Source organism: Gigantopelta aegis, chromosome 9 (assembly GCF_016097555.1).
Source record: "Gigantopelta aegis isolate Gae_Host chromosome 9, Gae_host_genome, whole genome shotgun sequence".
Lineage (NCBI taxonomy): Eukaryota > Metazoa > Mollusca > Gastropoda > Neomphalida > Peltospiridae > Gigantopelta > Gigantopelta aegis.
In genome coordinates this window covers 76,768,834-76,784,267 of record NC_054707.1, presented here as the reverse complement: position 1 = coordinate 76,784,267, position 15,434 = coordinate 76,768,834, and the positions used below count along the sequence as shown (strand labels likewise).

The 15,434-nt window shown below is 37.8% G+C and overlaps 1 protein-coding gene across 1 annotated transcript; it reads left to right on the top strand.

Annotated features, from left to right (window-relative positions):
- The first annotated feature begins 8,949 nt into the window (after positions 1 to 8,949).
- On the top strand, positions 8,950 to 9,837 carry LOC121381771 (putative nuclease HARBI1). The gene has a single exon (XM_041511123.1). The coding sequence runs from the start codon at positions 8,950 to 8,952 to the stop codon at positions 9,835 to 9,837; it is 888 nt and encodes a 295-aa protein (XP_041367057.1).
- Positions 9,838 to 15,434: the final 5,597 nt, after the last annotated feature.

Sequence of the window (15,434 nt, the reverse complement as noted above, 5' to 3'; positions counted from 1 at the left end):
TTTATTTGATTGCATTACCATAGTTTGACACCCAATAGCCGATGTATTTTTCGTGCTGGGGTGTCGTTAAACATTCATTCATTCATTCATTCTAAAAGGGGCTATTTTGCATTATGGATCGAAACCACATCTGGTTGAACTGGCAATGATTTAACTAATGCTGTCATAACAATTCTGGAGCAGGTGCTAGTAGAGCTCCCTGAAAATAAGACAATAACAACTTGGTCTGCAGATAGCTGTGTACCACAAAATCGAAGCGGTGTCATGCCATATGCAATGATAGAATTTATGAAACGGCACCCAATGTTTGTTTATTGTTGTTGGTGGTGGTGATGGTGTTATTTCGTTTGTTGTTGTTTCCCCTTAGTAAAAAGTTATCATTATGTTGAAGCGAGACAGCTGCTTTAATTGTGTGCTGTGTGAACCCAGCATGCACCCTTGGTTATCTCGAAATATAAAACTAATAAAATATAGACTTATTATTAATGTACTGTGATATTAAAAATTATACGATTATTTTCCATATTCTACAGAGGCAAACCCTAATCTAGATAACATAAAATATATTATTTTCGTTTCGTTTGGAATAATATGTCATTCATGAGAGGCGCAATTTTATTATATCTTACAGATGCATGCGCTAATGTAGACACTGTTTAATCGTGCAATGTTATAGAAAAAAGAAAAGAATGAAAGAAGTGTTTTATTTAACGACGCACTCAACACATTTTATTTACGGTTATATGGCGTCAGACATATGGTTAAGGACCACACAGATTTTGAGAGGAAACCCGCGCCACTATATGGGCTACTCTTTCCGATTAGCAGCAAGGGATCTTTTATTTGCGCTTCCCACAGTCAGGATAGCACACACCATGGTCTTTGTTGAACCAGTTATGGATCACTGGTCGGTGCAAGTGGTTTACACCTACCCACTAAGCCTTGCGGAGCACTCACTCGGGGTTTGGAGTCGGTATCTGGATTAAAAATCCCATGCCTCGACTGGGATCCGAACCCAGTACCTACCAGCCTGTAGACCGATGGCCTACCACGACGCTACCGAGGCCGGTCGTATAGACAAAAGATAAACGTTTATAGATTTAAAGTATACAGAAAATAGAAACTGTCTGAGTTGAAACTTAAAGTTACAGTCTCTGGTTACCATATTATAACATCATGTACAAATATGAAATACAAGCTGAAATGCACTTTTAAAAAACTCGTGTTTTCGCTATGAACAGAGATCGTCAAACATATACGCTCGATTCGTCGCTTGTACCACCATAGCTCGGCAAAAAAAGAAAGAAAGAAAGAAATGTTTTATTTAACGACGCACTCAACACATTTTATTTACGGTTATATGGCGTCAGACATATGGTTAAGGACCACACAGATTTTGAGAGGAAACCCGCTGTCGCCACTATATGGGCTACTCTTTTCGATTAGCAGCAAGGGATCTTTTATTTGCGCTTCCCACAGTCAGGATAGCACAAACCATGGCCTTTGTTGAACCAGTTATGGATCACTGGTCGGTGCAAGTGGTTTACACCTACCCATTGAGCCTTGCGGAGCACTAACTCAGGGTTTGGAGTCGGTATCTGGATTAAAAATCCCATGCCTCGACTGGGATCCGAACCCCGTGTACCTACCAGCCTGTAAACCGATGGCCTAACCACGACGCCACTGAGGCCGGTCCATAGCCCGGCAAAGCCTGTTGTCAATTTCAATTACCTCATGCGTTTGCCGATTTCAAATTGTAGTATTCGTCTCCAAAAACTGAACGTTTAAAAGATCAATTCAGACAAACCTGGAACGAAAATATTAACACTTATCCCAAATGTATTACTTATAGAATATTTAAATCGGCACATGCTTGTGAAAATTACCTTCACTTCAATTCAGAACCAGCAATCACTATCTTCCAATTGAAACTGGCAGATGGCAAAATATTGAACGAAAAATAGAGTTTGCCCTCTTTGCAAAATCACAGTTGGTGATGAATTTCATTTCATGTATATTTTAATCAGCAGCCGCCATTGTATTGTACATGTATATATATATATATATATATATATATATATGTATGTATGTATGTATGTATGTATGTATGTATGTATGTATGTATGTATGTATGTGTGTGTATGTGTGTGTGTGTGTGTGTGTGTGTGTGTGTGTGTGTGTGTGTGTGTGTGTGTGTGTTTGTAAACACCTCAATGTAACACCGTTTGGTGTTCCGAGTGTATAAAGTTCTGTTCTGTTCGGCCCTGCGGTTTGAACTTGACACCGTATTATCTTCCTATTTCAGAATTAATATTTTATAAAGTGTTAGTAGAACTTTCAAAGTTTAGTTTGTGTACTAGTAACACATTAATCATGTATATATTATTTTAAATAAAATATACTAAAGTAGACAACGTATTCACTTCTTAATTTTACGTGTGTTAAAATCGACAAATTCTAATACATATTCTTTCGTTTGGAAAGGGTAAAGTTAGGTGGGTTTTGTTTGTTTAACGACATCCATGTTAGAGCATATTGATTTAATAATCATCTGACGCCATATAACTGTAAATAAAATGTGATGAGTGCGTCGTTAAATAAAACATATCCTATCCTTCCTTCCATATGCTGTTAGATGTCTAACATTTGGTAATTCTGACATAATCTTAAGAGAGGAATCGGGTGCATGTGCAGGGGTAGGGTATTGGAGGTCGAAACCCTTACCTGCCCAAGCTTGAAAAAAAAATTCTATAACCCCAACCCCACTAAAATCCCTGCACACGAGCCTTGGAAACCCAGTACATTTTTTTTTTTTTTTTTAGCAAGGGATCGTTTATATGTACTATCCCACAGATAGGATATCACATACCATGGTCTTTTATATACCCGCTGATGGGGATTGATCCTAGACTGACCGCACATTAAAAAAAAAAACCCACTTTTTTTTAGGTCTAAGTAATGAATAAAAATAACATATAGGCTTGAAAAATGTTACGTAGTTCAAACACAACACCCTCTTCCGCTACCCCTAGAGCGTTACGTAATTAGTAACACCCCCTTATGTGTAACGCGTATGCCAATAGCTGGCCACTGTCAAACTTTCAAGGCAAAAACCCCACCCACCAACCCCTGGAAAGGCGTTGTACGATACCTCTATGGATATAAATATGTTTTGGAGATATGAGACGACCCCTCAATTAAGACAGTTAAATTTGTTGACAATCACGTGAGAAGTTCAGCGCCTGCGCAAATCACATAAAGTCCCAGTTCTACTGGCGTCCCGCTAATGAAGAAAAACAAAGCTGGCCATTACGTTTGTAGTTGACCTAGATAATGTAGATAAGCGAACATTGCGAAACTATGATGTGGTGGACCTTTTTTGTACCAAACAGAACTGAATCATCTATTCTATATGCTTAAATAATAAAAATAGTCCAGGGAATGCAGGTTTAAACATTTGTACATTTATTTATCTCTATTCTCTTCAAAATTTGGAACTAAAAGTGAACAACCTTTTTGCTTATTCTATATCATGCATATATATTAAAAGAACATTTTATTAACGACACCGTGCAGCACATTTTAAACTATGGTTATGTGGCGTCTAATATGGTCAAGAGGTTGCAGCTTTAATGACTTACACGATCCGAAATTTCTGACTGCTGTCTATTGTCAGCAGGTGGAAGTGACAAGTGACAAGGTCATAATAAGTGCATATTTCACTTCATTTTTACATTTACCTTAATTTGACACACAATAGCCGATTTATTTTGTTGTGCTGGGGTGTTAAACATATATTCATTAAGTGCACATTCAAGTACGTCGCTTAAAATACAAATTAAAAAAAATCACCGTTTGAAATGCCGGGCGCGTGTGCAGCGGGTGTTGAGCCCCCTCCCCCCTGTATTATGCGAATTTTCTTTTTTGCAGACTATTTTAAAAGGTAGCATGACTCGATACCCTAAAAATTTGGATACATAATTTTCTGCATGCGCGTGAATGTACGATAAAACACGGTCCTTTTGATCTAAAGCCCCAGTCACACTGACACGGTGTACAGATACAGTGACCCACGGTGTTTGAAATCGGGGGGGGGGGGGGGGGGGGGGGGCGTGGGTAACCGTAGTGAGTCTGGCAGCAAACCGTACCCATCTGGGGTGATCCGTGACGAACCGTAGATCGCCACGGTTGTTTTAAGCTGTTTAAAAACTTCCGTGGCTCACCGTAGCTCGCCGCCGGTGGATGCATATCGTAGTGCCACCGTAGTGTAACCTTAATACCACCGTGCCTCGCCCTTGGACCACCGTAGACCCTTCTACTTCTACGGTGACTGACGGCAGCAGTAAGGTGAGGAACCGTGGATAACCGTGACAAACCGTAGCACCACCTTCATGGTCCTTGACGACACCGTAGTGGTCGCAGGCAGCGCTACGGTGTACCGTAGCCTACCGTGGGGAACCGTAGTGGGGTCCTTAGCAATACCGTTGTCTTCAGTCCTTGGCTTTTGAAAAATCGCACACCTCAAAACGCTTGGGCGAGTGAAACATCGCACTCATCAAAATACGAAGGCGACTGAAAACTAAGCATTATTAATTTAGGAAGTAATTGGTACATGTAAATGCAGACATATGTTACAAAACATGAACCAATAAACCAATACTGTTTTCTTCTAATTTTATGTTCTTTGGTTCATTAGTGTAGTCTGATTTCTTTTCCCTATCAGGAATGAAGTTATTAAAAAAATTCAGGAGCAGTGCTATAGAAATATAATTATGACAAACACTGGTGCAGACAAGTTGATTTTTTAATTACAATATGTGCTATTGAGATAACTCGATGCACACAATTATAGATACATTTTCAGTGTTAGATGGTTTGAAAACGTGCAGCTAAACATGTGTAGGAATCATCTTGTCTTGAATTTCATCAACGGCGAACGTGATAAGGTAGTTGGGATGTGATAAACCGACTGGTTCTGACGAGATCGTTCAATAACAACTACGACTCAAGCATCCCAGGTGTGCACTATCGACTGATTTGGATCTATCATATTATTATTTTTATTATTTAAATAACTCGTTAAACGTAGGCCTACAATTAGTTAAATTGATAGTGTTGGTTGTTGCATTGACATTCACGTTGCATTTTTAATTCAGCAATAATTACGCAACCAGTCTCCCTCCCTCAACATTTTGCAAAACGTCCACTACTAGTTACGAACGGCTCTGACATCTATGTCAAGTCGGTGTTATGTTATTCATCTATAGCGGTGCCAATGTTGTTGATAAAAGATATACAAACTCCGACAAACTCTGTCATTACAAAGGATTTTATTCCAAACGTGGGATGCAATAATAAAGATAATCTAAAAAAAACCCATAATTTTAGACACCATCACTTAATGCATACAAGTTGTCAAGTAGACTAGTAGCGTGTGCAGCCAAAGTTCCAAGAGTAGAAATAATCTGACCCCGATCGCTCTGATTGGTCAATATGTCACATAGTAGGCCTACTGCGCATCAAATCATGTTCCAGTCACATGGTCTGTGGCTTTCTAACAGACGTATTGAAAGAAACCAAAATTAATAGTCGGCTGTGATTATTGTTACTATATTTTGTACATATATACATATATAAATAACAGAAAGAAAGAAATGTTTTATTTAACGACGCCACTCAACACATTTTATTTACGGTTATATGGCGTCAGACATATGGTTAAGGACCACACAGATTCTAAGAGGAAACCCGCTGTCGCCACTACATGGGCTACTCTTCCGATTAGCAGCAAGGGATCTTTTATTTGCGCTTCCCACAGGCAGGATAGCACAAACCATGGCCTTTGTTGAACCAGTTATGGAACACTGGTCGGTGCAAGTGGTTTACACCTACCCACTGAGCCATGCAGAGCACTCACTCAGGGTTTGGAGTCGGTATCTGGATTAAAAATCCCATGCCTCGACTGGGATCCGAACCCAGTACCTACCAGCCTGTAGACCGATGGCCTGCCACGATGCCACCGAGGCCGGTATATATAAATAACAGATGTACATTCATTAATCTCTTGCTGAAATACAAATATTTAAATGAAGTTTTATTATATTTTTTTATTAAGATAAAAAAGAAAAATAATAGACGTAAAAAAGACTTTTTTGGTAAACGAGACCTAGGCCTAGACCTATTCTTACATACCTATTACCATTTCTCTTCCTTCTTTTTATTATTCCGTTTACTTATGAATTGTCTTGGTCTAAATTTCATTTCTTTTTTTAAGAAAGTAAAAGGTTACACGCTTGCCATTTTCGGGACCTCACATAAGCTTTGTAGACTTAACAGTTATGGACTAATCGAGACACTTTTTCCGACCTCGCTGATTTCCGTAACCAGTTCATTTGTGTAGGCTACAGAAGTCACTATTTAATTTAATTCCTTTTTTTTCCCATAACTGTATGAACAGTTAGCCTAATCAGACGTTGTGATGTATTACCTTACAAACGTAGACTGTTTCTAATTCACAGTAAACTAAATGGGCAAAGGAGTTTTTTGTATCGGATTGGTACGTCTTCGAAGATGTCTATTAAAACAGTGTTTTCCGATTTGTATAGCAATGATAAATGCCGGTCATATATTATAAGCTTGCATGGACTACCGTTCTCGTCACACTTTTGTTTTTATGGTATTTCTAAACGGGTCTGGTCTTTCTATCAGCTATATAAGGTCAAAGTAGCAATCAATATACAAAATTAGTTTACATGCCCTGTGCGTTATTTTTCACACTTGCCAGATTAAAATTACGTATGTTAACAATTAAAAACAAAATGTTGCAGATAGCAGTGCCTGTAACTGTCCAAAATGTCCCAATTACGACGGATGTGATGGTAATGTAACGACGCGGCAACCAAACGTATGGATTCAGTACACGCGATGTAGTTGGTGCAGACAGAAGTGTGATAGTTGCTGTTGAACATGATTTATGTGTATGACAGTCTGTACTAACTGACCTCATAGTTGTGTCCTGTTAATTGTACGATTTGATTAGCAGAAATGATATCGCCAACTTGAAAAGCGGTGAACGGGTCATCGGTATATAATTTGCATCACTGTTTTACAAATTTGCGTAGTTATGACTCGAAACATGTGTTATGGTATGGGCGTGTCCAATGCATTCAAATGGTAGTTATACGACACTATAAGTGTTATGACCTCGTTGTATTATTCTCCCGTTACAGATGACGTAATTTGTAAATACATACGTGTTTGTTTATATATGTGTCTATACACATAAACATACACAGGTGTGTGTATGTATATATATATATATATATATATATATATATAGATAGAGAGAGAGAGAGAGAGAGAGAGAGAGAGAGAGAGAGAGAGAGAGAGAGAGAGAGAGAGAGAGAGAGAGATTGGGTGAGGCGGTTATGAGTAAATGATCGTGTAGGTTGTTGATTGGGCTGTAACGTGGATTTTTGTATTAATATTAGCTTATGAACACTCAACAGGAGGCGCTATTCCCAAAGTAATCACCTACCATCTCAATGGCACTGATAATAATCCGGTTTTTACGGTCAGAAATACAATAACATTTCTTCGTCTATATCGTTTATAGTCGGTCTTCGATATTAACGGACACTTTATATTAACATCATCGTGATCATTATTATTTGCTTGTCGGTGGTCCAATTCAACTATTTCTCCATCCAGTCAGTGCTCCACAGCTGCCGCAGAAATCAAATGGATACCTCATCACACACAAAATAGCGTCCACTGTCAGTGTGGAATCCTACCGCCCACTCCCCCTCAACAACAACACAAACAAACAAAAACAAAAAACCTAAACAAAAGAACAAAAACCCACAAAAATATAACACAAAAAACCCGCAACACCCCCCCCCCCCCCCCCCACACATAAAAACCCCCACACACGAAACAAGGACTACCCCAAAAAACAACAAGAAACAAACAAAACAAAACCCAACCCAACCCAAAACAGTAGCCATGACTAAAATAGTAGAAGGTGGAAGTGGACAGGTATTGATAACATGTCTATCATTTCCCAGACATATCACATACAAGTCTTTGATAATCTGGTACAAATACTACAACTGAATCTAAGACCTAGAACACCACAACTGCAATTTAGATTTGTTTTTAAAATTCCAGGGCTATGCTTATAAAACGTTTAGAGTCCAGACTCAATCTCTAAAGACGTCACATGCATACAATTTGTTTGGAATTGTCATGACATTAGTGTCTCAGACTCTATTAGAGTCTCGAGTCTAGACTCTAAAGCTTTTATAAGCACCAGGCCTGGTCTAAGAATGCCTGCCAATTGAAATAGGTGATTTTACTCATCTTCATCAACATATTACTATTACAGAGCTAATTATGCTTGTTTGGTTGTAAATTATCTTTGTTCCTTGTCAGTTTTTCTTTAAGAATCAACTTACGTTTTCATTCAATTGTATACTTTTCTTTTACCATAATACGTGTTATCCAAGTACCATGTCTTGAACATATCGGAATGAATGACTGACTGAATGAATGAATGTTTAAAGACACCCCAGCACGAAAAAGAACATATCAGAGACAACACATTAGAGACCCGGGGCCAAATTCATAAAATATTGCTAAAACTAGTTAGTTGCTAAACTGGCTTCTAACTCTAGTTTGCTGCCAAGTGTTATTCATAAAACCTTTCTAATGGTAGCAATCTTCTAAGTTGCTTGATAAGTGTAGAGTCAATCGGGAGTACCTCTAACTCTTATGCAAGCTGCTAAGTCACTTGTTTGTGTTAAGTCGTGCAGTCAGGATGGCACGTAGAATGTTGCAGTTGGCGGAGTTACGACGAGCAATGCGACGGGAACGTATTTTCATGGATCATAGGAACCCTTTGGATGTGTTTTCCGACTCTGAACTTATAGATTTTCGCGCATGGGAATAATGCGTATTACGGATATAGTTGCCGTGGACATTGAACACGAAACAAGACGAAACTGCGCCCTTCTGCCCTATCAGCAAGTCCTCATAGCTTTGCAATACTATGCGTCTGGGACATTTCATATCATTGTTGGCGATCCTCTACAGATATCTCAATCTACAGCTTGCAGATCAATCCATCGTGTATCCACTTCCCTAGCACAGAAAATAGATGACTTTGTGAAATTTCCAAATAACGCCGAGGCTCAAGGAATTAAGGACGAGTTTTTCCAAATAGCACAGTTCCCTGGTGTTATCGGGTGTGTAGATGGCACACATGTGTGGATTATTTCTCCACATGAACACAAGGTTGACTTTGTCAATAGAAAAGGCTACCATTCAATCAATGTGCAGGTGATATGCGATGCAAATGGAAAATGGATAAATATAGTTGCAAGATGGCCTGGGTCAACTCACGACAGTCGTATGTTACGTTCGAGTACTATTTGGAATATAATGGAAAATGGACAAACATCTGGCTACATTTTAGGTGACAGTGGATATCCCTGCCGTAATTGGTTGATGACTCCTCTCCTACAACCCCATGGTGCTGCAGAACAACGTTATAATTCGTCACACAAACGTACTAGGGTTTTGGTGGAGCAGAGTATTGGAAGATGGAAAAGACGCTTCCATGTTCTTCATTCTGAGAACAGAATGAGAAATCCCGAAAACACATGTAGAGTGATTGCAGCAACAGCCGTATTACACAATATTGCTATAGATTTAAATGAATCACTAGTTGATGACATCGAACCAGGCCAACAGCAACCACACCTTTTAGAATACCAGGGGCCACATAATGGACACAGAGAAAGATCAGTGTTCATCAACACACATTTTAATGACTGACCTGTTAAACAGTAATTGTCTGTTTAATTAACATATACTTATCATATAAACAACAAACCCTCAAAGGGTAAACAAACATGTATGTTTTAAAGTATTATACAATTACACAGTGTTTGTGTGTGTTTTGAAAATTGTTACAAATTGATTGAATAGTATTGTCTTCAATGGTTTCAATGTCATTCTGTTTGATATTTTGTTTCAACAGTTCAGTTTCAAGTTTTAATTTTTGTTGCTCAAGGAGTAAGTTTGTATGCTTAATTTGAATGTTCTGCTTCTCCAAGTCCATTAAGTCATCGAATGAAGTGTTTTTACGGGCGATTTTTGCAGGCTTTTCTCCCACACTGGATGTAGATGGGCGTGGTTTGGTGTTCTCATGTTGTTCTGCAAGCAAATCCTCAGTCTCAGGGGATAATATAATATATATATATACTTGTACATGTAAAAAGGGCGGGGCGTAGTCTAGAGGCTGTCTGCCTGTGGCGGTGACAACGCGTTTCCTCTGAGACAGACCATGTGTCAATATAACCATGCGTCTGACGTCCAATAACCGCTGATTTATAATCGATGTGTTCCAGTGGCGTCTCTTTATCTTATACATGTAAAAGATAAAGTGTTATTAATGACGATACTAGAGCACATTGATTTGTAATAAGCGGTTATTTGGACAGGGAAGCACACACCGTGGCCTTTGATAAACCAGTCGTGGATCACTGGTTGGAACGGGATAAAACAACCGGTTTTTTTAGTATTGATCCTTCAACCGATCGATCCCCGGGTTGACATCTTTGCGATGAGTTACGTCCAGCTCCCCGTGTACTTATGTATGTATAATTATTATACATATAATTTATATTTTATTTAATGTACTCACCTGCTACTTGTGTAATATTCTTTGATATGGAACATATTCCTTTTGCACCCGATTCTATCCCGTCTAATCCCTTAAAGCTTGGGGTATCCTCACATAAGTCAATAATCTTTTGATGAGCACCACTAGGGTCCTGGGGTGGTTTCCCTCCACCGGTCTGTTTCCTCGCCTTTTTCTTCTCTAAAACGTGTTCGCGGGATTCCGATTTTAATTTTGAAAGTTTTTGTTTCAAATCATCGATGCTTCTTGAAACCTCAGGGAAGCGTGCCTTATGTTGCATGTGAATCGTTTTCCATGCATCTTTTTTTCTTCTATTGGTATTGCAATCTTTCCGGGGGGCGTCGAGTATATCTTTAAATTCCTCGTACTTTTGCGCCAAAAATAAATTTTCATTTTGAGAATAATTAGGCTTTCTGGGTTTTTTTGTTGCTACATTTAACTCACAACTCATATTGAATGTTCAATGAAGATGTGACTATTATCCTATCACAAAATTAAAAACATTACTTTTGAAATGGACATGTGTAAAGAAATTGACATGTTGTTGTCAAGGATTGAACGTTTGCCAATATGCTTATCAGGCAACTATGGAGCAGCATGTTTAACATGCTTTTATGAATTACATTTTAGCTACCAGCTCTGTAGCAATGAACTAGGCATTTAGAAGCTTGCTAACATGTAGCAAACAACTAAGTTAGATGCTTTTTATGAATTTTGCCCCCGTCTGCTAGAATTATGTGGGCGATTCAACACATTAATACACGCGGAAAGGGTAAATTTACTAGATTTCCATTTTAAAAAGTTATCATAGACGCCAGATATTGTAGACAGGCGAAAGAAACCAGCTTTATTAAAAATCTTCAAACCCAAGCTCAAAAAACGTTAATTTATCTCAATTTTGCTGACTCAGCTATGGTATTCTAGCAGTGTATCAGGACTGTGTTAGTGTACAATAGCAATGTTCAACACTGTAACAGAAAATAAAAATACTTGTATTTAATATGTATTCTCTTAGTGTAACTTAGTATAAAAGTTGTGTACTAGCAGGGCTTCTAGAACGTTTATAAAATCTACTAGTCATGGGATCGGATTTGTTTTTTTTTACTAGCCACGATTAAAATTTCTCTAGTCCTACTAATAGAAATAACTGGATACGCCACCTAAAGAGGGAGATATAGTTTAAAAACACATAGATTGGGTGGGGTGTGATATGGGGCAGGATGTTCATATTTACAAAATATACTAAAATGCAGCATTTGACAACGTTTTTCACTAGCCGCCGGGTATGGCAATAGTAGTTATTTACTAGCCCAACACTGAATATCACTAGCCATGGATGGGAGTGGGGCTACCATAATCTAGAATCCCTGGTACTAGGACATAATTGTAATAATGCCCTATATATACCATGTTTACCAATATGATTTAATTATATATTATAGTTGTCGTGACGTCACTCTACTTTTTCTCCCCTTGTAAATTACATGTTAATTGAACCGAAGGCGTATTCAATATTAAATATATATGTATCTTTAAGTGAAGTTGTTTAATATTTTCATATTTTAATTCGATAAACTTTATTTTAAAACTATTTTTCACATTCTATAGAAGTTTAATCGATCCACTATGTCTCGAAGCGAGATAAAAACACAATCACAAGTTGTGAGGGATAAAAACCCGTTAACGGACATTAAAGAAACCTTGACACAAATGTCAAGTAAAATGGATACAACTAACAACATTTTCAAAGACATTCTGATTGAGCTCAAGAACAAATAAAAATGAATGATTGAATGAATGAATACATGTTTAACGACACCCCAGCACGAAAAATACATCGGCTATTGGGTGTCAAACTATGGTAATGGGAAAAACAAAGTGATGATCAACATCAATATAAAAATTCAACAGTTAAATAAAAACACAGTGTAAAGGACTGAGTAAAACTACAAATATCACAGATATATAAAATTAAAATTTATAATAAAATTCAGTATCACATAAAAATTGTAAAATAAGTTCTGGATGGAATCGGAATGATGTCATCACATTACTTTGGCCAAAAATATCTTTTCGAGTTTCATGAAGATGCTTACACTCCACCAAAATGCGACGTACCGTCAGAAGACACTGACAGTGCTCACACTGAGGTGGAGGATTTTTCTTTAAGATAAATGAATGGGTTCAAGGACAAATAATGCAAAACATCAATGGTTTCTCATAAACAAATACAACAACTGGAGGTTTTATTCAAAAACAAATTATGAATTGTCAACTCCAATGTCCAGTACTGACGACCAGGTAACTTTCGAAAGTCCAGAACAAAACGCTTGCCAACGGAAACACCGGATGTATTCCGAGTGGCAACACAGGGTGTATTCTGAGTGGCAACACTGGATGTATTCCGAGTGGCAAACTAATCTCCATCAAAGGGAAATCACATATTAAAATGCTTTCAGTATGGAATGCGAAGTTAATCTTTACAAAATTTAGATTACTCGTAAAGATCCGATCCTTCCTCGAAAATATTGTATTAAATATATCCCTGGAAAACCGAAGGAAGAACAAAATATCAGGAAACGGTTGGCCATACAAAAGTTCGAATCTGATGTGGCAATCTAAGAGAAAAGAGTGCACCGTTTTGATTCTAAAGTAAAGAAATTCAACAGTTGGGCGCAGTTCGCCTACAGTGCTATCCCGTTTGAGGGTATAAGGAATAAACTATGGGAATTGTGGACGGAAGATATCCAGAAAGAGGAACACCTTTCTATGGACGTCTGGGCGAAAAAGGAAAAATGGTTCCAAAACAGAATCGTTGACAAACGAAGAACATTGAACAACGAGCATCCTTCCTCAGCCTCAAATAATAAATCAACCAACCGACCACTGTATTCAGAGGTGGTAAAAATGCAACAAACAAGCACCAATGCTAATGATGATGTTGCCCATGGACATACCACCAAGAAGTATTCAAAAACACTTTTCTGGAACTAGTGGCGTGAACACAAACAAGTTCTCAACCAACTGCAAGACAACCTACCACAAGAGACCCTAATCCCTATAATCTGCTCTTTGATGAAGATTATTATTGGAACAGACCCTACCCAAGACCAACGGCAGCACGTACATTCCTTCCTCCTGTATTTAGAAGGAACGATTTGTTTACGAAGAGGAGTATTTTATCGGGAACCTATTTGTGTACTGAACAGTGTAAAAAGCGGACCCATTAACAATAGCAACAATAGGGACAACGGATCCTACAGTCATGAATTCAAAAAGTAAACAATCTAAATTATTGACACCGTTAAAAACATAATTTAACAAAAAATAATCAACATATCCTTTAAAGATCTCTCTGAGATAGAAATTAAATTACTGAAACGAGAATTAGTTTACTCGTACACCAACACCAAATAAAGATGAACTGGTAAGTGATGTGAACGATTTCACTAGAAAGTTAAGATTAAAGGAGTATTTGTATTCTGAAGATGATAATACAGATAAGACAAACAACGCCAGGCCTTTAGTTTCTAATATAAGCCACTTTACACACACAAACACACCAAAAAAAACAGGGTGGGTGGGTACATATTTAGAAGATTTTATTGACTGTAGAATCTATGCCTTTAGACAATGATTACAGAGATAACCGTTCAAAGAATCAACGGCAACTTTCCAAGTACTTAAGTCTCGAAAATTATAAATCAATATTTAGTAAAGTAGCAGATAAAAGCGGTGCTATTGTTATAATGAATGCACTATATTATGAAACAAAGATCCAGAAAATGCTTGACGATAGTAACTTTTACAAAGAAAGTAATATTGATGATAGGGATATTATTAAAAGGGTACAGGAACTAATAAAAACTATTTTCTTGTAATGTTTTCAATATTTACAAAAATTATTAATGGAATAAAATTATAATAGTATTCATCTCCAATATCAGTACTACACCGTTTACATAGCATTTCGTTTATGAATATAAAGGCATTTACCCATTTCGAGCGGTAATCTTTGTCTAAATTTGACGTAAACAATTTCACATTATCGATTTCATTTAGAGTCATTTCCCCCAACGACATAAACTGCCGAATATTCTAAAAGTACTATTTGAGCGAATATTCCAACCGAACACTAATACACACACGCACGCACGCACGCACGCATTAAAAACGCAATGCAAGTTTCCTTGTCTTTATGGGGTTCCCCCCCCCCCCCCCCCCCCCCCCCCCCCCCCACCCCCATATGACACCAGGCGTTAATTCCTAACTTCACGATAATGGTCATTCTGACAGGCCAATGTTATAATTTCTGCACAATTAGGAATATGTGCCTTAATACAATCCTGAATGTATCTCGCTTTTGTTTTAATCATCGAAGAAAGATCCGCAGTATGATTGTCATCAGTATGGCAGCCTTTGTCTTAGTTGTAGTCAGCCATTCGCTGACCTTTGCAATAACACCGAGTGACCTTTTTATATTTGCAGTAAGAAGACAATATATATAAGGCCATAATACAATAAATTATATCTATTCATACCCTCCCGCCCCAAGGATAAAGACGACCCCTTTTTATATATGTGTGTGTATGTGTGTGTGTGTGTATTATTGGCCATAAAACCCTCATATATTTGTCCTTTAAACATATATGATGTTCGATATTTTAAATATCCTCAAAATATAAAATGAAATATTTACCCCCTCCCCATTGTTAAGCAAAAATTAGAT